The 26,334-nt window shown below is 45.3% G+C and overlaps 1 protein-coding gene across 2 annotated transcripts in view; it reads right to left on the bottom strand.

Moving 5' to 3' along the window:
• The window catches only part of med15 (mediator complex subunit 15), an 89,106-nt gene that overhangs the window by 39,352 nt on the left and 23,420 nt on the right, over positions 1-26,334 (bottom strand). For both annotated transcript variants that reach the window (XM_084326716.1, XM_084326717.1), the window contains exons 7-8: positions 21,544-21,831; positions 21,061-21,144 (exon numbers count right to left, since the gene is read on the bottom strand). In XM_084326716.1, coding sequence (XP_084182842.1) covers positions 21,061-21,144; positions 21,544-21,831 — 372 coding nt within the window. The remainder of the gene's footprint in view (positions 1-21,060; positions 21,145-21,543; positions 21,832-26,334) is intronic.

Genomic DNA, 26,334 nt, shown 5'->3' with positions numbered 1-26,334 from the left:
TTTGTCTATGTGTCTTTTCATTTCAGTGGGTGATTGAGGCTGTGAGATTAGAATGAAAGAGAGTATTTAGTTTCTTATTTTTTAAAGGGGGTGTGGTAATTTTGATTTGATTTCTTTCATTTGATTTGATTTCTTTTGAATGTTTTAGAAGTTAAAGTCACTGCCTGAGGACTTAGTTTACAGGTGGATGATGATTAGATTTAGAAGTTATGTTTTTCTTTTCTTTTTAATCTTTAATTGTGTGGACTCAGAGCCTGGTGGGGAGATGTGCTGAAAACGGAGGTGTTAGGTCACAGGGACAAAATTGCTTTGTTCCATTTGAGTGATGTGTGGAATGTGTGTTAATGTGTGAGAGCCGCAACAGGAGTAATAGAGCTGAGTGGATGGGTTTACTTTTGTTATTTTTATTCCTTTAATGTTTTTAAATATGCATGGATATTTCACAAGTGGGGATGCCACACAACAGATTGGTGTGTGTTGATTGAGATGTATGGCTTTGTTTAATTTCTTTTTCTTTTGTATTCAACTATCTTTTCATGATCTGGTGCAGTTTTGTGGAAGCTGAGATACATCAAGACAGGATGTCTGAGAGTTAAGTAGTTCTTTGCACCTTTGTGTGGATTTGTCAAATGGTTTCTCTTACAAATTGTTAGATTGATGTGTAATCAAAATGCAATTGTGCTTTGTCTCTTCACAGCTCAGTGGGTGGGGGAATGCAGAACAGCCCAGGACACATGATCAATACATTACATTAGAAATACGACACGGTACGGTGAAATTTCAGTTTGTTTCCCGTTTCTTTTCAGTCCAATGGTGGTTAATTACCAAAAAGGGGGGAGGGGATTCTTGTATACATTTGCCCCCGCCTCTACAAAACCCCTGAAGGGGGGCCAGGTTGAACTTATGTGAACAGATGTGGTACGCGGTTGGGAAAAGAGTCCAGGCTAAAAGAACCGTCTGTGAGTCTGACGACAGGTTGTCATGGGACAAAAAGATGACTAGACCTGAGGCATGTGACCTGGCCTGAAACATGGCTGCGGCTGTTAGCTGGCAAGCAAGGGAGGGGTGCGGAGCCGGTCTGAGGGCTGAGCAGAAAACGTGTGGGCAAGATCCTCTGGGTAATGTGATATTTGGTTGGGCTGTGGGTAACAGGGAGGAGGACTGAACAAATACTGATGGTCTTTGTTTGTGCACATTTGATTTGATAGGACGCACAGACAGAGGGCAGATAGTTTGAGACACAACGCAGGGATGGTTAATAACATACACATATAAGTAGATGCTAGGATAGGTAGTAAAAAAAAATTCTCCTTGGGTGATTTCTCTGCTTTCCCTGCCCGACTGGAGCTGTGACACGAGGTAGTACGGTTGTATGACCATGGTTGGTCATAAGGGGGGAGGATAGATGAGAGGACCAATTGATGAATTATGCAAATGTGATGGAACTATTTTAAGAACAAATGTATTAAGGAAATATTGTGATACTAATGTATGTTTTCTCTCAACCAGATCATCTAAGAATGTTGGAACAAACTTTTTTAGATTAAGAATACTGGGTTTTAAGGTGTGATGTTTAGATTAACACTTTAATCGCCGGAGACGCCGAAACTCGTCATTCCCCGCCATGCTCATTCTGCCGAAGACGCCGTAACACGTCTTTGATATCAATATTTCAAAAATCTGTGATCGAAATCATATTTCTCCCCCGGGGACCTGAGATATACTGCTGAGTCCCACTCAACTCTCTAACGGTTCAAGAGCGCCATCTGGTGGCCGATCGGCAGATCGCCCAACAGGAAGTGATCTGTGGATGAAGTGGTGCTCACCCATATTTCGTCCGGGCACTCGCTATCGTTAGAGGGACTCCATCTTGACACAGTGAACACCGATCGGTGCAAATAACTCGATAAACAACATGATTTGGACGTATATACTATTATACAACCTGGAAATGGATCGGGTATTTCTACATCCCATAATAGAAATATCTCTGCTCCACGCTCATCGCCCAACGGCGCGAGGAAGATACGGTAAGATTCAGCGTTTTTTTTAACGTGTTCCATATAAACTGCTCTGAAGATCATATCACCCACACTAGATGAATGATATAACGTTGCCCACGGAATTATAAACGACCCCCCGCCCATCCGGTCAACATCAGATCATACGTAGTAACTCCTAGAAGCACATCCAGTTGACATTTTTTATCTCGCACAGATTCCTATCAAACTGTATTTGATCATCAATATAATGCATTTAGGGCTATAAATCAAGTTCTGGAGAAAGCTGCAGAAAACGATAAAAACACACTTATACTTTAGACCGTATTTTAGTATGAATATGTGAATGAAAAAGTATAACGTTGCTACACCCTGAACAATAGATATAGGACATTGAATGGGCCATAATAATGTCAATTTAGCAATACAATTTAAAAAGTTATAGCCCTGCAAAGAAGGGGAACTTCTCCATAGACAAATAGAGCTGGCGAGGGATGGTAAATTATAAATTTAACCATGGCGATCAAAGTGTTAAAGGTGTGATTTTTAGATTACATTTATTTTTAATTGTTTTCAACATATTCAAAGTTTTTGTTTAAAAAATAGTAGGCCTCTGGCTATGAGCCCTGAGGAGCAAAAGCCCATTGATGATATGTACAAAGAATAATGAGAAAAATTGAAAATTGTGACTCGCCGTGACCAAACCCGATTTGATCCGCAAAGGGGGAGGTGCTCTGAAATGAAGAAAATGTCTTGCTGTTTAGAAAATCCTAAAAATCGAAATCTTGATTTTTTTTACATATTTGAATTGTCATTAATGTGTTCCCTTATTTGCCCTTAGTTGCAAACTTAAATACAACTTGTAAATGAGGTAATTATTGTTATAATAGTTCCACAAATTTTCTTCCAAGTGAGGAGAAAAAACTACACGCGCGGGCTGTGGGCCTGTCCACAGGGGCCAAGTACTGTACTTAATAGGTGTTAACACACAGACGTCATTAGCTTTAGAATAACACACTATTAATACACTATCTTAATGTTATAAGTTCAGATGATTTATAAGCAACGTAACGCAGTGTCTAAAAAAAAGATAAAAAAAAAAGAGGCCTTGACGGCCTTTATAAAACGTGTGTTTTAACTTAATTAAAAACCATTAAAACACAGTTCGAATTTTATGAGCGAACGAATTTCGGTAGGGTGCATTTTTTCCAACCTAATGGCTAAAAGTAAATTAATTTAATACGGAAACGGAGTGATAAAAAATGGCTTTTTCATCTGCTTTTTCATTATTGTGGGGGCCCTGATGTAAACTGCGCTGGGGCGCGATGAGGGCGCGTTAACCCTTTCACTGCCACACTACAGAAGCGCTTAGTAATGCTTCGCCTCAACTCCGTTTCTGGTAGAACTAGTGAGCGAATCTTTAATATTTTTTTTGATTCATATTCAGAGGTAATTCGTCGAGATATTTATAATTGGTATTTATCAAAAATAAATATTAGAAATATGGTAAAAAAAACCTTTTTATCCGTCACTACCACACTACAGAAGGTTACCCTTTCACTGCCACACTACAGAAGCGCTTAGTAATGCTTCGCCTCAACTCCGTTTCTGGTAGAACTAGTGAGCGAATCTTTAATATTTTTTTTGATTCATATTCAGAGGTAATTCGTCGAGATATTTATAATTGGTATTTATCAAAAATAAATATTAGAAATATGGTAAAAAAAACTATTTATCCGTTTTTTTATCCGTCACTACCACACTACAGAAGGTTAACCTTTCACTACCACACTACAGAAGGTTAACCTAGTTGTTGTGTCTTTCACTACCACACTACATGTATTTACATCTAAATGCTTATTGGTCAGGCGGTGACGTCATTAAGTTGATGCCATTGATCGGTGAGTATTAAACAGAGAGCAGGGCAGTGCATGTTTGCCAGTCACCATGGAACCCAGTCAACCCACAGCGAGGGCACTTGCCGAGGCATTAAACCGGTTTGCTCACTTCGGAGCACACTGTGTTGAAGATGAACGCGCTTTAGGAACATTCATCACGGATTTCTTTCCGCAGAAGAAAAATCCAAAAAGAAACTCAGATTCTGGTTCAGAAGAAGAAGACAATTGTGACGAGTTAGAGGCAGATGATGGTGATGGTGACAGCACTAACGGATTTGAAGACGAGGCAGAGCCAGAAAATGATGGTGATGGTGGTGATGGTGACAACACTAACGGATTTGAAGACGAGGCAGAGCCAGAATCTGATGATGGTGACAACACACCTAACGGATTTGGAGACAAGGTAGAACACGTAATGTGCGTTGTGGAAGTTGAATCTGACGAGAACCACGAACGCCAAATGGAAAGACTTTTGCGATTTACTTGTAAATGCGTCCAGGTTGATAAAGAAAATGACATTCTTAATCGGCGGTCATGTATCACAAAATTGGACCGTGATGAAGTTTACACAAGGCGTTTTGAGATAGCGGCTCTCGAAGAGGATCATAAAGACTTGATTATTATGGCGCAGCTCCAGGCTTTTGGTCGAAAGTCAGAATGGACTATCGGAAATAAATCGATTTCCAAAAAAAGACAACGTGCTTACACAAACTATTTCTTCGGGGCGATACAAATCTGCCGTGAAGCTTTCCTCTTCATCCACGGGTAAGTTATTATTATTGTCTATTTAAAACTAATATAGTACATCATGCCTATTTTTTTTTTAAATGATAATAAAATCTTGAAACTTGATTAGTCTTGTTTATTATCAGGGTCCCCCATTTTATTAAAACTAATTATAGTACATTATAGTAGAGTATAGTAGCATAGTATAGTATAAAGTATAGCAGATAGTATAGACCAAAGACACTATTTGTGTCTTTTGATTTGTGCCACAATTACAATAACTATCTCTCTCTGTCTCCACAATCATGTAGACTGGGTGTGGTACAGACAGGTACCGGTACTTGTGATGATGATGATGATTGATGATGATGATCTAACTATCTCTCTCTGTCTCCACAATCATGTAGACTGGGTGTGGTACAGACAGGTACCGGTACTTGTGATGATGATGATTGATGATGATGATGATCTAACTTCTCTGTCTCTGTCTCCACAATCATGTAATAATAATGGATTGGATTTATATAGCGCTCTTCTCTGACTGACTGTTGCTCTGACTCAGAGCGCTTCACAGAGTCCATTATTCGTTCATACACAGTCATCCCGGTGGTGGTAAGCTACAATTGCAGCCAGAGCTGCCCTGAGGCAGACTCACGGAAGCGTGGCGAATAATCAACGCCTACGGCCCCTCCGACCACCACCAACATTCATTCACATGCATACACATTCATACGAGGCAAGTAGGTTAAGTGTCTTGCCCAAGGACACAACGGCAATGGGATGGACATGGGCTTGAGCGGGATTCGAACCACCAACCCTTCGATCATTGGACGCCCCGCTCTACCCCTGAGCCACGCCGCCCCATGTAGACTGGGTGTGGTACAGACAGGTACCGGTACTTGTGATGATGATGATCTAACTATCTCTCTCTCTGTCTCCCCCCCCTCTTCTCTCCCAAGAATAGGTAAGGATCGCTTGATTGCAATAAGCAAACACATGTCAGAAAATGGCATGTGTCTTCGCACAAAGAAGCGATCGCCACGCAACAACAAGCATTGCATAAAATATGAAGATATCGAAAAAGTAGTTCAATTTGTGTTGAATTATGCAGAAGATCATGCTGTTCACCTCCCTGGACGCCAGGCACACCAAAAGAACTTTACCGGTCAGCTGTTACCATCTTTCGTCACGAAGGCATCTGTGTGGCGTTTATATACCAAGGCAATGCCAGTTGGTAGGTGTAAGCAAATCTTTGTCAAAGAAATAGGTCAAATAGGTCTTTGTCAAATAAAAACAAAGCTTGAAAATGAATGACATTGTGCTAACATGTGTTCTTATTAATCTTTCAGACCAGCGAGCAGTGGGCCTGTCCACATTTAAGTCCCTCTGGAGGCAATTACTGAGTCATATCACAGCAATCAAACCAATGTCTGATCTTTGCTGGGTGTGTCAGAAGAACAATTATCTGGTTAGTGAACATCACAGTGTTATGAACTTTGAACTGCAACTTCTGTATGAAAAGTGTTATACAAATACAGTTTATTATTATTAATATTAATCATCATTTACTTAACTTTTTTTTTTCAGATTTTCAAAAGTGCCAATCTGCCAGAGGCTGAGAAGTCTGCAAAGCTGAAGCAGCAGGAACAACATCTGGCGCATGTAACCTCCGAGCGGGCTGCCTACAAGGGCATGCTTAAAGCCGCCAAGGAGATCGGTGATGGTCTTTCTCTGGGTGGTCATGTGCCACCGGCAAGCAAGCCCTTGACAATGCATTACAGTTTCGACTACGCTCAAAAGGTGACTACATACCAAGCCCTCTTTCACAACATCATGTTATAATTGTTATAACTACTGCATTGCTCCCTTTTTTTTCTTTCTAAAATCCTTATTCATTTATTGCAGGTGCACTACCCATCAGACCCCCTTCAACCAGGGCCCATGTACTTCTTGGCTCCACGCAAGTGCAGCATATTCTGTGTTTGCTGTGAGGCGATTCCACGGCAAGTCAACTATTTGGTGGATGAGGGGATGGAGTCCAGCAAAGGTAGCAACGCCGTCATAAGCTACCTGCACCACTTCTTCAAATACCATGGTCTTGGGGAGACAGATGTTGACCTTCACTGTGACAACTGCAGTGGCCAAAACAAGAACAAGTACATGTTGTGGTACTTAGCGTGGCGAGCGCTACATGGTCTTCACCATCGTGTCAATCTCCACCTGCTGATTGTAGGCCACACAAAGTTTTCCCCGGACTGTTTCTTTGGGCTTCTCAAGCAGCGTTTCAGAAAGACCAAGGTGAACACTCTTGATGAGATTGCAGCAGTCGTAAGGGACAGCTCAGTGGCTGGAATCAACATACCACAGCTAGTGGGAAAGGAAGATGGCACTGTAATCGTGCAGTCCTACAACTGGCAGGAACATCTGGGGCCTTACTTCAAGCCACTGCCACAGATCAAGCAGTACCAGCACTTTAGGTGGGTGTGGTCACTGTGTGTTGTGTATTTACTGTAATTAATTATTCACACTTTAGTGCAAAGAATGTCATTGGCAAATGATACAAATGCATTGATATTGTTATGTGCCCTGTACTAACGTTTCACTTTATTATTGCAGCTTTGATTCCAAGGAACCTGGTGTGGTTGTGGCAAAGATGTCTATTGATGGCGCTGAAACCAGATTCCAGCTGCTCCGTGACGTCCGTGTCCTGCCGCCTATAGATGGACTTCCTGTGCTGCCACCACCGGGACTGGACTCTGCAAGACAACACTATCTGTTCCACAAGATCAGAGAGTTCTGTGATGAGGAAGCCCAGGACGTAACATGCCCGGCACCACCAGCCAAAATATCCAGCGGCGGTTCAAAAAGACCACGGTGATCATCTGGAGAGGCCATCAGAACATTGAACATTGACTTTAGCATGTCTATTTTTATCTCGTGTTATTTTAAATGCTAATAAAATCTTGAAACTTGATTTTGTCTCTTGTTTATTATCAGGGTCCCTTTCACTACCACACTACAGAAGGTTAACCCTTTCACTACCACACTACAGAAGGTTAACCTTTCACTACCACACTACAGAAGGTTAACCTTTCACTACCACACTACAGAAGGTTAACCTTTCACTACCACACTACAGGTTAACCTTTCACTACCACACTACAGAAGGTTAACCCTTTCACTACCACACTACAGAAGGTTAACCTTTCACTACCAGACTACAGAAGGTTAACCTAGTTGTTGTGTCTTTCACTACCACACTACATGTATTTACATCTAAATGCTTCTGGAGAGGCCATCAGAACATTGAACATTGACTTTAGCATGTCTATTTTTATCTCGTGTTATTTTAAATGCTAATAAAATCTTGAAACTTGATTAAGTTTCTTGTTTATTATCAGGGTCCCTTTCACTACCACTACCAGTCACCAGACTCATTTTAATAACAAAGAGCCTCAGACTGGAAAGCTGCCAGGTGTTAATTGCCCTAGAGAGAGGGGGGCCATGGATTACAATGACTTCTGGGTAGTGTTGTAGTTGTTTCACTATTGTCACTGAATAGCCTGCTCGTCTCTTGAAGGCTATTATCTCTGAATACGTTTTGTGATAATCACCATGAATCATAGGAAGTAGCTTGCAAAGTATCCCACCAAAATGTTCAAGTGATGGCTTATTTTGAAGGTATGAATCTGTACTTTCATAATATGTAAAAAAAAAATGAAGATCCCTCAACATGACCCTGAAGTCCATACCTGGTCACAATTAAGAAAAATAAATTTATGATTTTTGTTATTATGTTAAACTGGATGGTTAGTATGTATAGAAATCAAGTCAATGTACTGGTTTATGACAATAGACAATATTAATTGTCAAAGGAGGAAATGTGGTAACATTGACTGTATTTCATAATCCATGTCTGTAAATAGAACTATATGCAAATGCTTAGTATACTGTCAACAGCAGAGTGGGTTTTCAGTGCTAAGTAAGGAGTGATACTGGTGTTACAGGAACAGTCATTTCAACCCCCACACTAACAGATGTACTTAACTACTTAGAACAGAAGGAAGTCACTCAACCCCCCACTCAAGCAATGGCTAATCTATAGAACAAACAACACCTTTCCATAGGGGGTGACAGTTGCACCAAAAAGCAGAAGGCTAAATGAAACAATTATAGATTAGAGACAAAACACACTGTGACATCATCACTGAGAACTGCAAATATCTATAATAATGGTTAAATACAAATAATGCCTTAAGTACATATGACTAGAATGATTAGATCTTCCCACGCGCAGAGTGGGAACCTCGAGTTGACTTTATGTTAATGTACCTCACACCCCCCTAGGGCCCAAGAGGACAGCTGGTCTGAACGAGGGCAGACCAGCACAAACAAGATCATATTAATTAAACTGACTTATTAGATAAAAGGATTTAAATGTCATTTAGAATGTCACCTGATTATGCAATTTGGTATCAAAAGGTAAACAAAAGAGTAAAACTGTGATAATACTGGAAGAGTATTTCATAATTCATATACACTGGAAATACTTTGTAAAAGTTGATGGGAATACCCCTCTGTCCAACTGAGAAAACCAGCCCAAAGGAGGGGGCCATGGCCCCCCTGGGGCCACAGACCAGACCCCAAAGAAGAAGACAGGGGGCGGGACCCCCCCAGAAGACAAACCTGATTGGACCAATGTAATATTAGAATGTGCGATGATTGGTTGATACCAGAGTATAAATGAGAACGTATGGTTAGAGAGAGGCCAGGCCAGACAGATACCCCACCCGAAACCCCAGGGGTTCTGGCCTCGGCCTCTCCACCAGAGAATGCCGTTAGCCGTTTCATGTGAGTAAAATCAAGGACCCATTGTTGGTTAGAGTAACATGTACAGATCCCTATCTGTTGACCAGGTTTACTCATGTGAAATGCTCAGTCTATTCTCTCTTCATTTGATAAACATGACTACTGTTTTATGTACAGACTGGGTTTGATGTGCAAACCTTATCAATCCTTTTGTACAAGCATGTTTTACTATGAAATAATCCCTGTATGTAAACAATCTTTTAATTCACTCTGAGCCCCGAGGCAAATAAACCCTTTGAGTTGAACTATAGTTCCTTTGTCTGGCTGCACAGTTTTATTCTCTACTGGCTATTTTGGGAGTCAGATGAGAGGAACCATTCTATCATTCTCCTTCTCCCTCCAGTTAGCAAATCCTGTATGCACTGTGATCAATCTAATGTATTGACTTGGAATATACGACATGTGTTTCAGGGTCGTTGTCATGCTGGAAGACCCAGCCACGACCCATCTTCAATGCTCTGATTGAGGGAAGGAGTTTGTTGGCCAAAATCTCAAAACGGTGCATTCGTCCTGTCCCCTTTGCAGAAAAGCATCCCCAAAGAATTATGTTTCCACCTCCATGCTTCACGGTTGGGATGGTGTTCTTGGGGTTGTACTCATCCTCCTTCTTCCTCCAAACACAGCGAGTGGAGTTTATACCAAAAAGCTCTATTTTGGTCTCATCAGACCACATGACCTTCTCCCATTCCTCCTCTGGATCATCCAGATGGTCAAACCTCAGACGGGCCTGGACATGCGCTGGCTTGAGCAGGGGGACCTTGCGTGCGCTGCAGGATTTTAATCCATGACGGCGTAGTGTTACTAATGGTTTTCTTTGAGACTGTGGTCCCAGCTCTCTTCAGGTCATTGACCAGGGCCCTCATTTATCAATGGTGCGTACGCACAGATATGTGCGTAACCCGTGCGTACGATAATTTCTAAGCAAAGTGTGTGACTTATCAATTTGAACGTGTGCTTGACTTTGTGCGTATATATACGCACAGCTCTGACCATGCGTACCTGCCGCTCAGCGGTAGAATACTAATATTGCAACGCGGAAATAAGCGTTTGTGCATTATCATTATAGTTCATTGTGAAATAGCGACAGTAGTGTAATTATTGTCAAACCCTAAATAGCATTCATTTCCGAATGAATGCAGCATGGTTAACGTTGCATTTGGCTGATAAGTTGTTGGCTGATAAGGAACGCATGACTCAGGCCTAATCTTATTTAATTATATTGTAATGTTATTATATCTGTAATTAAAATATCACTTAAATGCAGGTGATCAGGGTTATCCACTGAAGCCATGCATGGCTAGAATCGTCTGACCAACAACGACCCAATTGGAGCGCACGATTGAAAGAAAATCAATCAAGAGTTTCAATATACCCACGTCTTCTGTATGACCCGTAATTAATTATAGTTAATTATAAAATAGCGACATGAGTGTAATCGTCGGCAAACCCTATAAATTACATTTGGAATATGGATTTCAGAATGTATGCAGCATGGCGAATTACACGGATCTTGCGTTATTAGACGACTTGGCAATGGGTCATGGTGCGCTCCGCAGGGAGCGCGTCTTCAGGGAGAGGGCAGACCTGTTTGCCGAGAGCAGAGTGGCTCCTGAGCAGATTCCGCTTTCCCAGGGAAATCCTGCTCGACCTGTGCCAGAATTTGGGACCCGTTTTGGAGCGCCAAACAAGGCGTACACATGCCATCCCCGTCCACCTCCAAGTCCTCTCCACCCTGGGATTCTTGGCCACCGGGATGTTTCAGCGGGAGATGGCAGATCGCTCGGGCATCTCCCAACCCTCCCTCAGCAGGATCATGCCCAGTGTTGGATGCCATCATGTCCCTAATCCCCGACTACATAAGATTCCCATACGCACAGCAGGTCAAGGTCAAGAGGGGTTTTCACGCCATCGCCGGTTTCCCCAACATAATTGGAGCAATAGACTGCACACACATAGCCATCAAAACACCATCACAAAACGAATTCATTTACGTAAACAGGAAGGGGTTCCACTCGGTAAATGTCCAAGTGATCTGCGATGCCCGTTTGGCACTCCTAAATGTCGTTGCCCGGTGGCCAGGAGGAACGCACGACTCGTTTGTGGTACAGAATAGCTCTGTGGGCCTTCGTCTCCAGGGTGGGGCTGTTGAAGACGGGTGACTTATTGGCGAGTGTTACACATTTAGGCCTAATTATATTTAATTAAATTGTAATGTTATTACTGGTATCTGTAATTAAATTATATCTCTTGAATGCAGGGGATCGTGGCTATCCACTGAAGCCATGGCTGATGACTCCGCTGACCAACCCCACCACCCAACAGGAGCGCACCTATAACCGGACGCACGCACAAGAGTCACCGTGGAGCGTGCAATTGGTCTCCTGAAGGGTCGATGGCTCTGCCTGTCTGGCACGGAGGGCACACTGCAGTACCGGCCTGAAAAGGTTTGCAACATCATCGTGGCCTGCAGTGTGCTCCATAACCTGGCCATCAGGCATGGCATCCCGCTGCTAGAACCCGAAATACCAGACGCCCCCATGCCAGACATGGAACAGCCACCTCCAAACACCACTGGAATGCAGACAAGAGCTAGGATCATAGAGCAGTTTTAAGTAAGTCTACCCCATGCACTGTAAGAACTGAGATTGGGGTTAATTCATATTTATTAAATAATCATTAGTAACCTATACATAATAAAAAAAGACTGCCGTTTGAAATCGAATTGAGCTGAATTCAATGAATTGGAACCATTTTCGAATTGCATTTTACAGTTTTAGTTGAATAAAAGTAGCTGACAGTTTAAAAGTGACCAGATGACACTCAGTTTACCGTGCATGCAGGGTATCAATCGAACTTTAAAAGAACTTAACGAAAAAAGGCATTCATCCAGCATGGTTAATAATGACACAAACGCCAAAAGTGGTTACGGTCTTTATTAAATTTTTTGGAGACTGTCTTCAATGCCCGACAGGACCGCGACCAACTGGCCCAAAGTCTGGCGTGTGAGCCACATTTCGTCCCTTATATTGCTCCAAATACTGATAGTGGTCTCCTGATTAGACATCACAGCCTCCGTCAGGACCGCGTGGACCCTCTCCCCCCTGCGCGCCGAAGGGGGTCAGCTGCAGGACACCTCCTGCTCCTCCTGGGTGTCGACAGGATCGACGGGCAACTCAGCCGAGTTGTCTGTGGAATGAATAGGCAATTTAATTATGTTTTATTTATTTGCTAGAAAGGTTCGAAACCATACAGTTAAATATCGTTTCAAATAAATGAAGAGATTCTTTTGTCATGTTCCTCAATAAAATCGTTGACAACAAAGTTATTTCTATGCCTGTCTTCTTTACTGATATGTGACAATTCCTGTATGAAAGGTGCTATACAAATGAAGTGTATATTATATTATTACCTTCCATCTGTTGGCTGGATGGCCCAGCCACGACATATGCATCAGTGTCTGCGAAATGCCTTCCACCCCATCGTCCCCGATTATACTTGCAATGCGCTGGTCCAGTGTGGACAGGTCACTGACTCTGAATTGATTGAAAAACTGTATTAACAGATTGCAGAATGGGTACAATACAGTACAGCTCAATACACACAATTGTTAAGGGCATGCAGACCAGATAAATACTTTTGTCTTGTTTACATCAGGGTCCCCCATTTTCAATTCATCATAACAGATATATGACATACACGACATACCTGCCCCCCGCCAGTCGCACTGGCATTCCTCCTGTACTCCGCCAGGCGCTTCTTGGCGGTCAACTTGATATCGAACCACTTTTTCTTTATCTCCGCAACGGTTCGCTGCTGCGGGGATATAGAGTTTGACAGCTTCGGTAACTGCCTCCCACGCAGCAGTTTTTCTTTTGCTCGTTATGCGGAAGCTGAGGGAACCAAATGATATGCCTGCCTTGGCGTCCACCTCTGTGATGAGGACATCCACCTCTTGGTCCGTGTAATTTCTCTTTTTTGTTCGCTTGGCCATTTCCCAACATTCCACAGACAGGAGTTTCCTCATGGTATTTGAAGGGGAGGCCTGTTACCATATTTGGTTAATTGGGGCGGTTCTGGTATGCAAATACGTAAAACCGTGCACGAGCGTGGAGCGTAGATCAAGTGATATTTATTAGGGATGCCCCGATCACGTTTTTTGCCACCGATACCGATCACCGATCGTTGTGAGCCATATCGGCCGATAACGATCCGATCGTTTTTGATTAAAAAAAATTTAAAATTATTTTTTATAATTTTTATTTTTTTTATAAAATATATCTATTATATAATTAGACTTGTACTTGTATTATCTGCGAGACATCGCCACCACGCAACAAGCTCCACTGTCTGTGTGTACTCTAGTAGCCTCCAGCTACGGCCAGGATTCTCCGGAGCTGCAGCTGGACCTATGACTCGAGTAGCCTCGAGCTACGGCCAGGATTCTCCTGCGCTGCAGCTGGGCCCTATTGGTATAACGTTAATGTGCTCAGCAAGCCCTCAGCTCGAATATGCGTCGAATCAGTGTTATAAGACATTGATATCAGGAGCTATCTGTAGCTACTGCTAGCCGGATATATAACGTTGATACAGCGCCTCAGTGAATTATTTAGTTCAATGGGACATTTCGTTTTGAACAGTGAACTAACTTGCGCTAACGTGAGCTAACAGAGTATCATACACGTCTCTACTAGACTATTGCTGGAGCATTTGTTGATATCAGGAGCTATCGGTAGCTGGCCGGCTAGATACCGTTCGGTTAGACCAGGGGTCGGCAACCTGCGGCCTCGAGGCCGCATGCGGCTCTTTAGCCAATCAGCTGCAGCTCCCTGTTTTTTTTTTGAGATCGATGTCATACTGTGACACTGAAATGAAAAAATATTTCATCAACTAAGATATTTACCGTACTTTTCGCACTATAAGCCGCACCTGACTATAAGCCGCAGCAGCTAAATTGAATGATGTGTACATATATAAGCCGCACTGGACTATAAGCTGCAGGTGTTTTAATGTTTAATTACCATACCATTGGGACACAATACTGTCGGACAAATAACAAGAATTAACTCATTTACAAGTTGTATTAAGTTTAGCAAATAAGGGAACAGATAAATAACATTTCAATGCAGTCAAAAAAGCAATATTTAGATTTTTACATTTTTGGGTTTGGTCACGTCGAGTCACATATAAGCCGCACCGTTATATAAGCCGCAGGGTCGAAAAATTGGGGAAAAAGCCGCGGCTTATAGTCCGAAAAGTACGGTAGTCAACAAAAGGCTTACCTGTATGCCTGATATGTGGTGCGAAATTTGCGAACAATGAACATTTTACTTTTTATTTTATAGATTTTCCACAAATAAGGGAAGGACTCTAATAGAGCTGCATAGTTCAGGGTTTTATTTCAAAGTAGGTCTACAGATGCCAGTGTTTTTTCTCCTTTTCTGTGTTTTATTTCAAAGTAGGTCTACACATGGTATTCTTTTTTCAAAGTGGACTACTTTCTATTTTATAAATGTTCCACAAATAAGGGAAGGACTCAAATATACCTGAATAGTTCAGGGTTTTATTTCAAAGTCGGTCTACAGACACCAGTGTTTTGTCTCCTCTTCTGTGTTTTATTAAAAAATAGGTCTACACAGCCAGTATTTTTTCTCCTCTTCATAAGAGTTTGAGGTTTTCCTTTGGTAAAAACAGGTAAAAACAGCAATTAAAAAGTCAAACATTTTCTTTTTGTTGCTTTATAATCCCATTAATGCAACAAACTGTGTGCTATAAGTATAAAGTATAATAAATCGCAAATTACTTTGGGTATGCAAATGTCAGCCGTTTTATGCTAAATGTGGGGTATGCTTGGGGATATATAAAACGTTATACCCTGTGTTATCTTCATTTTAAGGGTAAATAGGTTGTGGGCTCCCTGAGCATTTTATTTTGTGGGACGGGGGAAAAGTGGCTCTTTTGATAGTAAAGGTTGCTGACCCCTGGGTTAGACAATGCCTCATCATGTATTAAACTAAAAGTGAATAGTTGACTGGGTCATTTTGTACCGGTAGCAGCTAACGTTAGCTCAGGGAGACGCCGTCCTCCCATCCCACTAGACTAGACCCGTGTTTACATGCGTGCGGGAGGGGCTGGAGGGAGAAGCAGACGCCGCAGCGAGTGAGATCGGTTTTGACGATCGGCGAAAATAATATTTATCAACACAGAGTACTTGCAGGTCCTGCCCTGTAGTTCTGGGTTGATCCCTCACCTTTCTCATGATCATCGATTCCCCACGAGGTGAGATCTTGCATGGAGGACCAGACCGAGGGAGATTGACCGACATCTTGAACTTTTTCCATTTTCTAATAATTGCACCAACAGTTGTTCTGGCCTTCTCACCAAGCTGCTTCCGTATCGTCCTGTAGCCCCTCCCAGCCTTGTGCAGGTCTACAATGTTGTCCCTGAAACAGCTCTTTGGTCTTGCCCATTGTGGAGAGGTTGGAGTCAGATTGATTGAGTGTGTGGAGGTGTCTTTTATACAGGTAACGAGTTCAAACAGGTGCAGTTAATACAGGTAATGAGAATAGGAGCGCTTCTTAAAGAAAAACTAACAGGTCTGTGAGAGCCGGAATTCTTACTGTTGGTAGGTGATCAAATACTTATTTCATGCAATAAAATGCTAATTAATTACTTAAAAATCATACAATGTGATTTTCTGGATTTTTGTTTTAGATTCCTTCTCTCACAGTTGAAGTGTACCTATGATAAGAAATTACAGATCTCTACATGCTTTGTAAGTGGGAAACCTGCAAAATCGGCAGTGTATCAAATACTTGTTCTCCCCACTGTACATGTGGTGGAGGAGGAGGAGGGGAGGATCAGATGAAGTCTAGACAGGGTTGAGAAGGGACCTGGGGGAGGAGGGGTTTAGTAGGAGACAGTCGAGTCCTAGAACAGAGTCAGAACTCCAAGGGGTTGGCATCTAAAAGCATGGCTTCCCTGCCAACATCGTGGCTAAAAGCCATGACAGAAAACAAACAAAAGCAGTAATGTGTAACAGTGGCGCCTGCTGGCCTAGAACGGTACTGCCTTCTGTGTTTTCAATACATTTCCCATGAGCGTCTTTGCTTTGTCGCATAGATCACTGCAACTCTCCACTTGCACAATCTGAATGTAGCCATTTCCGGCTGACTTCCGGTTGCCAATAGCACTTCCTGTCCCATCCAAATACATTGGTTTTAGCTACTTTTCTCCCCTTATTTAAACAACTTTGTCGTCACAGAGAGGCAATGAAACGTTTGTATTATTATAGTATAGAATGTATTTAATAAGCAAACGTTTGTCAGCAGGGTTTTTGGGCTGTATTTCATGTAAAAACGTTTACTGTTAGTTTCCTTGCTCAGCCAGCATTAGCTAACCGAAGCTAGTGGTTAAACAGGCCGGATTAGCTTTGAGCTAACTATCTTTCCCGACCCATGTATTCATTCCATTCTAAACATAACGTTAGTTTACAAAACATGACCCGTCTATATAACGTTGAGGAACAAATTATATAGACGGGTAATGTTTTGAACAACTAACGTTACGTTTAGAATGGAATGCATCGGCAAAGATCCGTTAGCTCAAAGCTATTCCGGCCAGTTTATCAACTTCCTGTCATTTAGAAATATGATTTTATAGTGAAAATCATTACCAAAACGTCCGGAAAAACCTAACGGGAGCATTATAGACGGTCATACAAATGTACAAATGCTATAAGGTGGCAATAAATGCACTATAAACAATCCTTTATGCATCGGCAAAGATCCTTAGCTCAAAGCTATTAAGGCTAATGCTGGCTAACAAGAGGCTAGCGCAAGAAACGACGCCGCAAAGTATTGTTTATAGTGCATTTCTTGCCACCTTATAGCATTTGTACATTTGTATGACCGTCTATAATGCTCCCGTTAGGTTTTTCCGGACGTTTTGGTAATGATTTTCACTATAAAATCATATTTCTAAATGACAGGAAGTTGATAAACTGGCCGGAATAGCTTTGAGCTAACTATCTTTCCCGACCCATGTATTCATTCCATTCTAAACATAACGTTAGTTTACAAAACATGACCTGTCTATATAACGTTGAGGAACAAATTATATAGACGGGTAATGTTTTGAACAACTAACGTTACGTTTAGAATGGAATGAATACATGGGTCGGGAAAGATAGTTAGCTCAAAGCTATTCCGGCCAGTTTATCAACTTCCTGTCATTTAGAAATATGATTTTATAGTGAAAATCATTACCAAAAGGTCCGGAAAAACCTAACGGGAGCATTATAGACGGTCATACAAATGTACAAATGCTATAAGGTGGCAAGAAATGCACTATAAACAATACTTTGCGGCGTCGTTTCTTGCGCTAGCCTCTTGTTAGCCAGCATTAGCCTTAATAGCTTTGAGCTAAGGATCTTTGCCGATGCATAAAGTATTGTTTATAGTGCATTTATTGCCACCTTATAGCATTTGTACATTTGTATGACCGTCTATAATGCTCCCGTTAGGTTTTTCCTGACGTTTTGGTAATGATTTTCACTATAAAATCATATTTCTAAATGACAGGAAGTTGATAAACTGGCCGGAATAGCTTTGAGCTAACGGATCTTTGCCGATGCATTCCATTCTAAACGTAACGTTAGTTGTTCAAAACATTACCCGTCTATATAATTTGTTCCTCAACGTTATATAGACGGCTCATGTTTTGTAAACTAACGTTATGTTTAGAATGGAATGAATACATGGGTCGGGAAAGATAGTTAGCTCAAAGCTAATCTGGCCTGTTTAACCACTAGCTTCGGTTAGCTAATGCTGGCTGAGCAAGGAAACTAACAGTAAACGTTTTTACATGAAATACAGCCCAAAAACCCTGCTGACAAACGTTTGCTTATTAAATACATTCTATACTATAATAATACAAACGTTTCATTGCCTCTCTGTGACGACAAAGTTGTTTAAATAAGGGGAGAAAAGTAGCTAAAACCAATGTATTTGGATGGGACAGGAAGTGCTATTGGCAACCGGAAGTCAGCCGGAAATGGCTACATTCAGATTGTGCAAGTGGAGAACACTTCCGGTACTTTGAGCTCATGGGAGAGAGGGGGGAAGGGGGAGAAAGGGAGTGCGGGGGGGATCAAATGAATGAATGTTGATGAGAGCCTTGATGAAAGTGGTTGCAGCTACGGCTGTGGGGGTGCTGTAGACATTATCCAATGTACTCTTTTTAAACTACTCCCGAACACGGAGAAACCACTCCCAAGTCGAGCTGCACTTTCTCGGCCGAGCTATAGTCACTTTTCCCGCACCTACTCCCCAACCGGTCTCTCCATGAGCTCCATGTAACGCGGAGGTGCAGTGGTCTATATGCATACTTTAATTTTACGCTCGTAGACTTTCTACAGAGCTAATTCTTGGGTTTCTCAGTGGTCGAGGTGGCTGCATATTTGTTGCAGGAATACCCTGCGTTCTGTCGCGCAAAGAAACCTCCCGTTGGTTCTAGACGAACCGGTGTCGCAGGGAGGCTGACCACGCTGTTGAAGCACTCCGGGGTTCTGTTCAGTACGCTCTCCAGCACTGGGCTGCACCAGCCGTGCGTACGTCCTCTCGCTAAGTTAACGTGTAAAGTCGACACTAGAAGCTTAGTAACTACTAGTTAAGTTTGTAAATAAATTGGCTACTGAAATTACTTAGGACATAACCTAACTTGCCACGACTAAGGCAAGTGGCCAATCGACAATCAAAGACTTCAGTGCCGTCGTCAGGGTTACCGTGTGCACCATCGTCAGGGTTACCGTGTGCACCAGCGTCAGGGTTACCGTGTGCACCAGCGTCAGGGTTACCGTGTGCACCATCGTCAGGGTTACCGTGTGCACCATCGTCAGGGTTACCGTGTGCACCAGCGTCAGGGTTACCGTGTGCACCAGCGTCAGGGTTACCGTGTGCACCATCGTCAGGGTTACCGTGTGCACCAGCGTCAGGGTTACCGTGTGCACCATCGTCAGGGTTACCGTGTGCACCAGCGTCAGGGTTACCGTGTGCACCAGCGTCAGGGTTACCGTGTGCACCAGCGTCAGGGTTACCGTGTGCACCAGCGTCAGGGTTACCGTGTGCACCAGCGTCAGGGTTACCGTGTGCACCAGCGTCAGGGTTACCGTGTGCACCGTCGTCAGGGTTACCGTGTGCACCAGCGTCAGGGTTACCGTGTGCACCATCGTCAGGGGCACACGGGGTTACCGTGTGCACCAGCCACTTGGCCTTGTAGCAGATCGTAAGAAGCTAGATTGATATTGAAATATCATATCAATGAATTAGGTCTCTACAAAAAATTGTATAGCAGAAAAACTGCCGTTTTACTATTAATATAATTCTGTGCATTTTATGATTGACACCTACCCTAGTAGGACATGTGTAACTATCTAGTTGTTACTTAGAGTTATGTTATAACTCATCTCCATGGTGCAACCACTTTTATTTGAGTAAATCACAACCCTTACTTACAAAAGTAAGACTTTACGTTATAACTAGGCTAGGCTTACACAAAGCTGGTGCAACAGGCTGCAGAACTTGATCAATAGAAGAAATTACACATTTTCGCTTAAAAACTTTTAAAACACATAAAACCCATGAGGCTCTAGAGCAAGAAGAACACATCAAACACTGGTCTGCTGAGAGCGCTGCCCAAACAGAACCCTGGAAGCATGCAAACACTCCACACTCCTGTCCTGCTCTCTGGCAGAGACCAGTGTTTCCTCCCAGATACCCACATACTGGGCTTTCTAGCAGCCCTGCAAAGGTTCAGCCCACCGCAAATAAGATTCTCACACAGACGCCTGCAGTGGCTGATGACCTCTCACCTGTCCTGCTACAGCTGCTACTAGCTGGGCCTGTGCTGATGACCTCTCACCTGTCCTGGTACAGCTGCTACTAGTTGGGCCTGTGCTGATGACCTCTCACCTGTCCTGCTACAGCTGCTACTAGCTGGGCCTGTGCTGATGACCTCTCACCTGTCCTGGTACAGCTGCTACTAGTTGGGCCTGTGCTGATGACCTCTCACCTGTCCTGGTACAGCTGCTACTAGTTGGGCCTGTGCTGATGACCTCTCACCTGTCCGGGTACAGCTGCTACTAGTTGGGCCTGTGCTGATGACCTCTCACCTGTCCTGGTACAGCTGCTACTAGTTGGGCCTGTGCTGATGACCTCTCACCTGTCCTGGTACAGCTGCTACTAGTTGGGCCTGTGCTGATGACCTCTCACCTGTCCTGGTACAGCTGCTACTAGCTGGGCCTGTGCTGATGACCTCTCACCTGTCCTGGTACAGCTGCTACTAGCTGGGCCTGTGCTGATGACCTCTCACCTGTCCTGGTACAGCTGCTACTAGTTGGGCCTGTGCTGATGACCTCTCACCTGTCCTGGTACAGCTGCTACTAGTTGGGCCTGTGCTGATGACCTCTCACCTGTCCGGGTACAGCTGCTACTAGTTGGGCCTGTGCTGATGACCTCTCACCTGTCCGGGTACAGCTGCTACTAGTTGGGCCTGTGCTGATGACCTCTCACCTGTCCGGGTACAGCTGCTGCAGCTACTAGTTGAGCCTGTGCTGCCGCCTGCTGAGCCTGCTGCTGCTGCATTGCCGCTCTCACCTGCTCACACACACACACACACACACACACACACACACACACACACACACACACACACACACACACACAATACAAAAAAAAAGGATATCATATATATTACTTCCATTACAGTTGGGACTTTGTGCAGAACACTAGACTAAGACAGTGTATAGAAACATCTCATTGTCACCATAATTATAATGCAATGAATGGCCAGTAGGTATCTGACTATCCCTCATCAGCAGTAGCTAATAGCTTCCATGGCCAGTAGGTATCAGACTATCCTTCATCAGCAGCAGCTAAGAGCTTCCATGGCCAGTAGGTATCTGACTATCCATCATCAGCAGCAGCTAAGAGCTTCCATGGCCAGTAGGTATTTGACTATCCCTCATCAGCAGCATGTAAGCCCCTCTACTTTACCTGCAGGGCCTTGAGCTGCTGCTGTTGCTGCTGCTGACTGAGCGAGTTGATGGGCACATGCTGTGCAGGGGCCATCTGGCCGACCATGCCGGGCTGCTGCTGCTGAGGGTGAGGAGGCAGCTGGCCGGGCTGGGGCTGGGCCTGGGCCTGCTGCTGTTGTTGCTGTTGCTGCTGCTGCTGCTGTTGAACCATGTGCTGCATGGACTGGACCTGGGCCTGCGCCTGGGCGTGCTGCTGCTGCTGGAGCTGGAGCATCTGCTGCTGCTGCTGCAGTCTGGACGGGTGCATCTGAGGACACAGGAATTCATATTTGTATTCATTAAGTTAACCACTTAGGGATCGGACGGCCTTTTCGGGCCGCCACGCACTCGTGCGCACATCGCGGCACTTTGTGCTCGTCTGCTGGCTCCGTTTTCTGCGTTTTTGCCGATCGACCAATACATTGTTGGAAAGTTGAAGGTGGGGGAAGATGACACAAGAAGATGAAGAAGTCCTTTGTTTTGACTCGAGAGGCGAAATGAATAGCAGTGGACGGCCATTTTGGATAATCACGCTGAATTTTTACCGGTACACACATTACAAAAACCTTTGTGAAACACAAGTCTTCCGTGGTGGGAGTTTTATAAACGTTGGACCTGTACTACATAAGACCTCAGGCTATGTAACCATTATGTTTTCCAGCTCCTACCGCTCAGCTAGAACTTAAAAACAGGCATCTGGCAACCAGTAGAAAGAAATTTTTATTATTATTATTATTATAGACTTTTTTTTTTGTCTTGTTTCTGTACTTGCATGTAATTTTAACCACCTTGACTGTTAGTTTCATTATGCATTATGTGTTGAGTACTGACTTTTAATAATTTTTGTTTTGCAATAATAAAAAAAAAAAAAAAAAAAAATGAGAGTACACAAAACGACAGGTTATGTATATAACCTAGTTATATGAGTACTGGCTGAGCGTCCCGCTCTTAAGCCATTCCGAGATATACCTCATCTCATGTACCTATTGTACTCCACCAACGAAAAAACAAATACGCCCATCACCTGCCGGGTCCCGCCCCTATGGAGGCGTACTCTATAAGACAGTAGGCATGGTCGCCAAACACTCTTCCTCGCCACAAAACCTGTTTCCAGGAAAAGATTCCCCAAGGGAACTCAGGGCCGCTTAAGAGCGGGACGCTCAGCCAGTACTCATATAACTAGGTTATATACATAACCTGTCGTTATATAGCGTACTTGGCCTATCGCGTTCCGCTCTTAAGCCATTCCGAGATATGGGGTAGAGCGGACGCGAGGCCCGACAGATGTACCCCCTGAGGACCCGTAAGCCCACATCAAGGGGTTGGGGAGTCCCGTCACCCCATCCTTCCTAATGAAGGGGGAGCGCAGTCAACTCCACCCGAGTGCGAGCAAGAGGGAACTAGAACCCCTTGAACACACAGCACAGGCGGAACCACGTGTGACATAACACACTGTGGCCCATACCCACACACTCCTGCTACCCTACCAAAGGACGGGAAGCAGGAAAGGCCACAGACCCCAGAACCCCGGGAGACAGAACCCCCGGTCATGTTCATGAGGTAAAACCTTACAAAGGGGCCCGGGGAGGACCATGAAGCTGCAGCACAGATGTCCTCCACCGAGGCCCCACCCAGCAGAGCGGCAGAGGCTGTCACCCCACGAGTGGAGTGCGCTCTGACACCCCCAGGGGGATCCAGCCTGGCCAACGTGTAGCAGAGGGCAATGCCCTCGCACAACCAATGGGACAGGCGCTGTTTCGATAGTGCCTTACCGGCACGAGAACCACCGTGACAGACAAAAAGCTGATCGGTGACCCTGAGGTCCTGAGTACGGCTGAGGTAAATTCCCAAAGCACGGACCGGACATGACAGGTGAAGGCCCGCATCTAACTCACTAGCGTGAGGAGGCGGATGAAACGCCAGAACCACAATATCCCTGAAGCGGAAGGAACTCCGGATATTTTTAGGCACGAAGGCAGGATTAGGCCGCAGAGTGGCACCGCAATCGGAACAAAAAGACAGGCACTCTGGACGTACCGAAAGAGCACAGAGCTCACCCACGCGTTTAGCGGAGGTGACAGCCAGCAAGAACGCGGTCTTGAAGACAGTCGTCCCAACGGTGCTTGCTCAAGCGGCTCAAACGGGGCCAAGGACAACCGACCGAGGACCAATTGAAGATCCCAACTCGGAGCCAAAGAGCGTTGCACCGGCTTAACGCGTCGAGCGCCAAGCAGGAAACGCTTCACAAGAGGGTGGCTGAACAAGACATCCCCGTCAAATCCCTCATGATAGGAGGATATAGCTGCTGCATATACCCTCACCGTCGAAGCCGACAGTCTATCAAGGAGAGACTGGAGGCAACTAAGGACAGCATCCAGGGGGCAGGAGACTGGGTCCCGGCCCCCCGCCTTACACCACACTTGGAACATACGCCATCTGCCCGCGTAAAGCGTGACAGTGATGGTATCAACCGGATGGTATCAACCACAGAAGGGTCCATCCTCTCCAGACTTACCCTCTCACCAGCCAACCATCAGACGTTGGCACAACACCGGGTGCTGAACAGCGACCCGTGTGCTTGAGTGAGAGTCGTCGCTGACCAAGGAATAGGCCATGGCGGAGCTACCAGTAGCTGGATCAGGACCGGGAACCACACAGCTGCGCCCCGGTCCGGCGCAATCAGGATCAAGAACCTGTGCTCCTCAACGTACCCGTCCCAACAACTGACCTAACAGACGTACGGGGAAAGAATCCCAGGCGGCACGGCATCGGTCCCAGACCTGCCTGGCTATGTCCGGACGCAATCCCCACCCGTCAGGATGAGGACCGCCCCACGACAGTACACCTGTACCCACATTCACACCCTGCCGGGGATGTGGGAAGCCCTCAGGCCGCGCAGATGGAGGACGCCCATAGCCAGCCGCCCGGTGCAGACGGGGGGAGCGTACTCCTCCCTGTCTGTCGATATACGACACTGACGTTGTATTGTCCGTCCTGATCAACACCGTTTGAGGACCAGAAGGACCGCTTTCAATACCAACACATTGAACGTAGCGCAGACCGGGCAGCATGGTTTGCCAGCTGCCCCCTGCTGCGTTGGCCCGACGCGTCTCCAGCGAGGGAGGAGTCGGTGAAAAACGTGACGTGAGACAGCGCCGTAACCGTCCTAGGACGGAACCTCCCGAGCGTGTCGACAACACGCTCTGAGAGGGATGCCCATAGCCCTCCAACCGTTGACTGGGAAGAGGAGTATTCTACTTCCAGTCTACAGCAAACCCCAGGCTGGTAGGGACCTGCCTGGTACGAGACCCGACGATCCACCTTGACCGCGAAGGACCAGAACGTCGTCAGGGCAGAATACACTTCGTAACCCCTGACGACGCAGAGGCCCCAGTGTGGCCTCCACGCACTTGGTGAAGATGCGGGGAGCCAGAGAAAACCGAACGGCAGCCTCTCGTACTCATACGCCAACCCTGCAAAGGAAGCGTAGGTAAGCCCTAGGATGGAAGATCGGAGATGCGAATACGCATCCTACAGGTCTATGGAGGAGAACCAGACCCCCACCTGACAGTGTTCAACAGGTAGGAGACGATGCAAAAAATGCTGAACCTTCCCATGGGACAGGTCCAGCATGGGTCTGACACTCCCCCCCTCCCGATTTCTCAGGCACCAGAGAACACCGGGAGGAAAACGCCATGACGATGGCTTGCTTCGTCCACAGAGATTGGATCTCGTTGACCAGAGCTGTCACTGCTGGTGACCCTGACAATAGGGTCTGTACCAAACCCGAAAACGGGTGGGGTTGTGTAAACACAAGTCCCCGCCTCAGCGTTCTCTCCATCCACCTCGACATATGGTACTGCCGTAGTCATATGTGATGACACTCCCAACGCAACCGCCGCCATGTGGCGCAGGTCCGCCAGGAACTGTAGATAGTCGGCCCGGTCCCACCCGCTGTGCGTAGCCCCCTGGACCCTTGCGAGCAGAGCGTTCCGTGGAGTCGGGTCGGAACCCGACACTACCCACGAGGCAATCGCACCCAAGGGGGGACCCCGACAGAAAGGGCCGGTTTGATACGGGGGAAGCTGACATCAATCCAGGTGACAAAAGCCCCCCCACTGAACACCCCTCCAGAACATGCTGAGGAGTTGTTCTGCAGCCGGACATGCAAGGCGTGAGGACCCCATGGGTTCCTACACACCGTAGCCCTGCAGTGATATTACTACCACCTAAATCACGCGCACCTCTTCATTTCAGACCACTGCCGATCTCGCAGGAGTGGGAGGTACCAACATGATACCTGGACTGGCGAAGGCGAGGCCGGGGAAGCCCGCACTGTGTGCCTCAAAAGGTTTCGAGCCCCCCTGCTGACAACACTTATAGTTGACAGACGTAACACCAGGCTCAACCAACACAGCTTATGGTGTGGGAGCCGCTTGACAGCACAACATTCTCACGGACAGACCCAGGCTCAGCCATCAACTGGGTGTCAGCCCCTGTCCCCATGAGAAGCGAAAAGTGGGGCCGCCCGCGCTTCAACGAAGGCACGCGGCCCGCAGCCAAAGGAAACAATCAGAGCCCCCTTTTTCCGCTGGTGTTGGGGGAGGGAGTGATCGGAGAGCGAGCTGCTCGCGGCAGGACGGCGACGGCTTGTTGTTCAAGCCGAGCCCATCCAACATGGCCGATGTGAAAACATTGTAGGATCAAAATGAAATTGATGTCATATAGTCCTTACCTTTGATCGGGGTTATTCCAAAAAGAATATTCCAAT

The sequence above is a fragment of the Notolepis coatsorum genome, assembly GCF_963971535.1.
Source record: "Notolepis coatsorum genome assembly, chromosome: 12".
Classification (NCBI taxonomy): Eukaryota; Metazoa; Chordata; class Actinopteri; order Aulopiformes; family Paralepididae; genus Notolepis; species Notolepis coatsorum.
The sequence above is the reverse complement of the archived record's forward strand: the minus strand, read 5'-3'. Positions and strand labels throughout refer to the sequence as shown.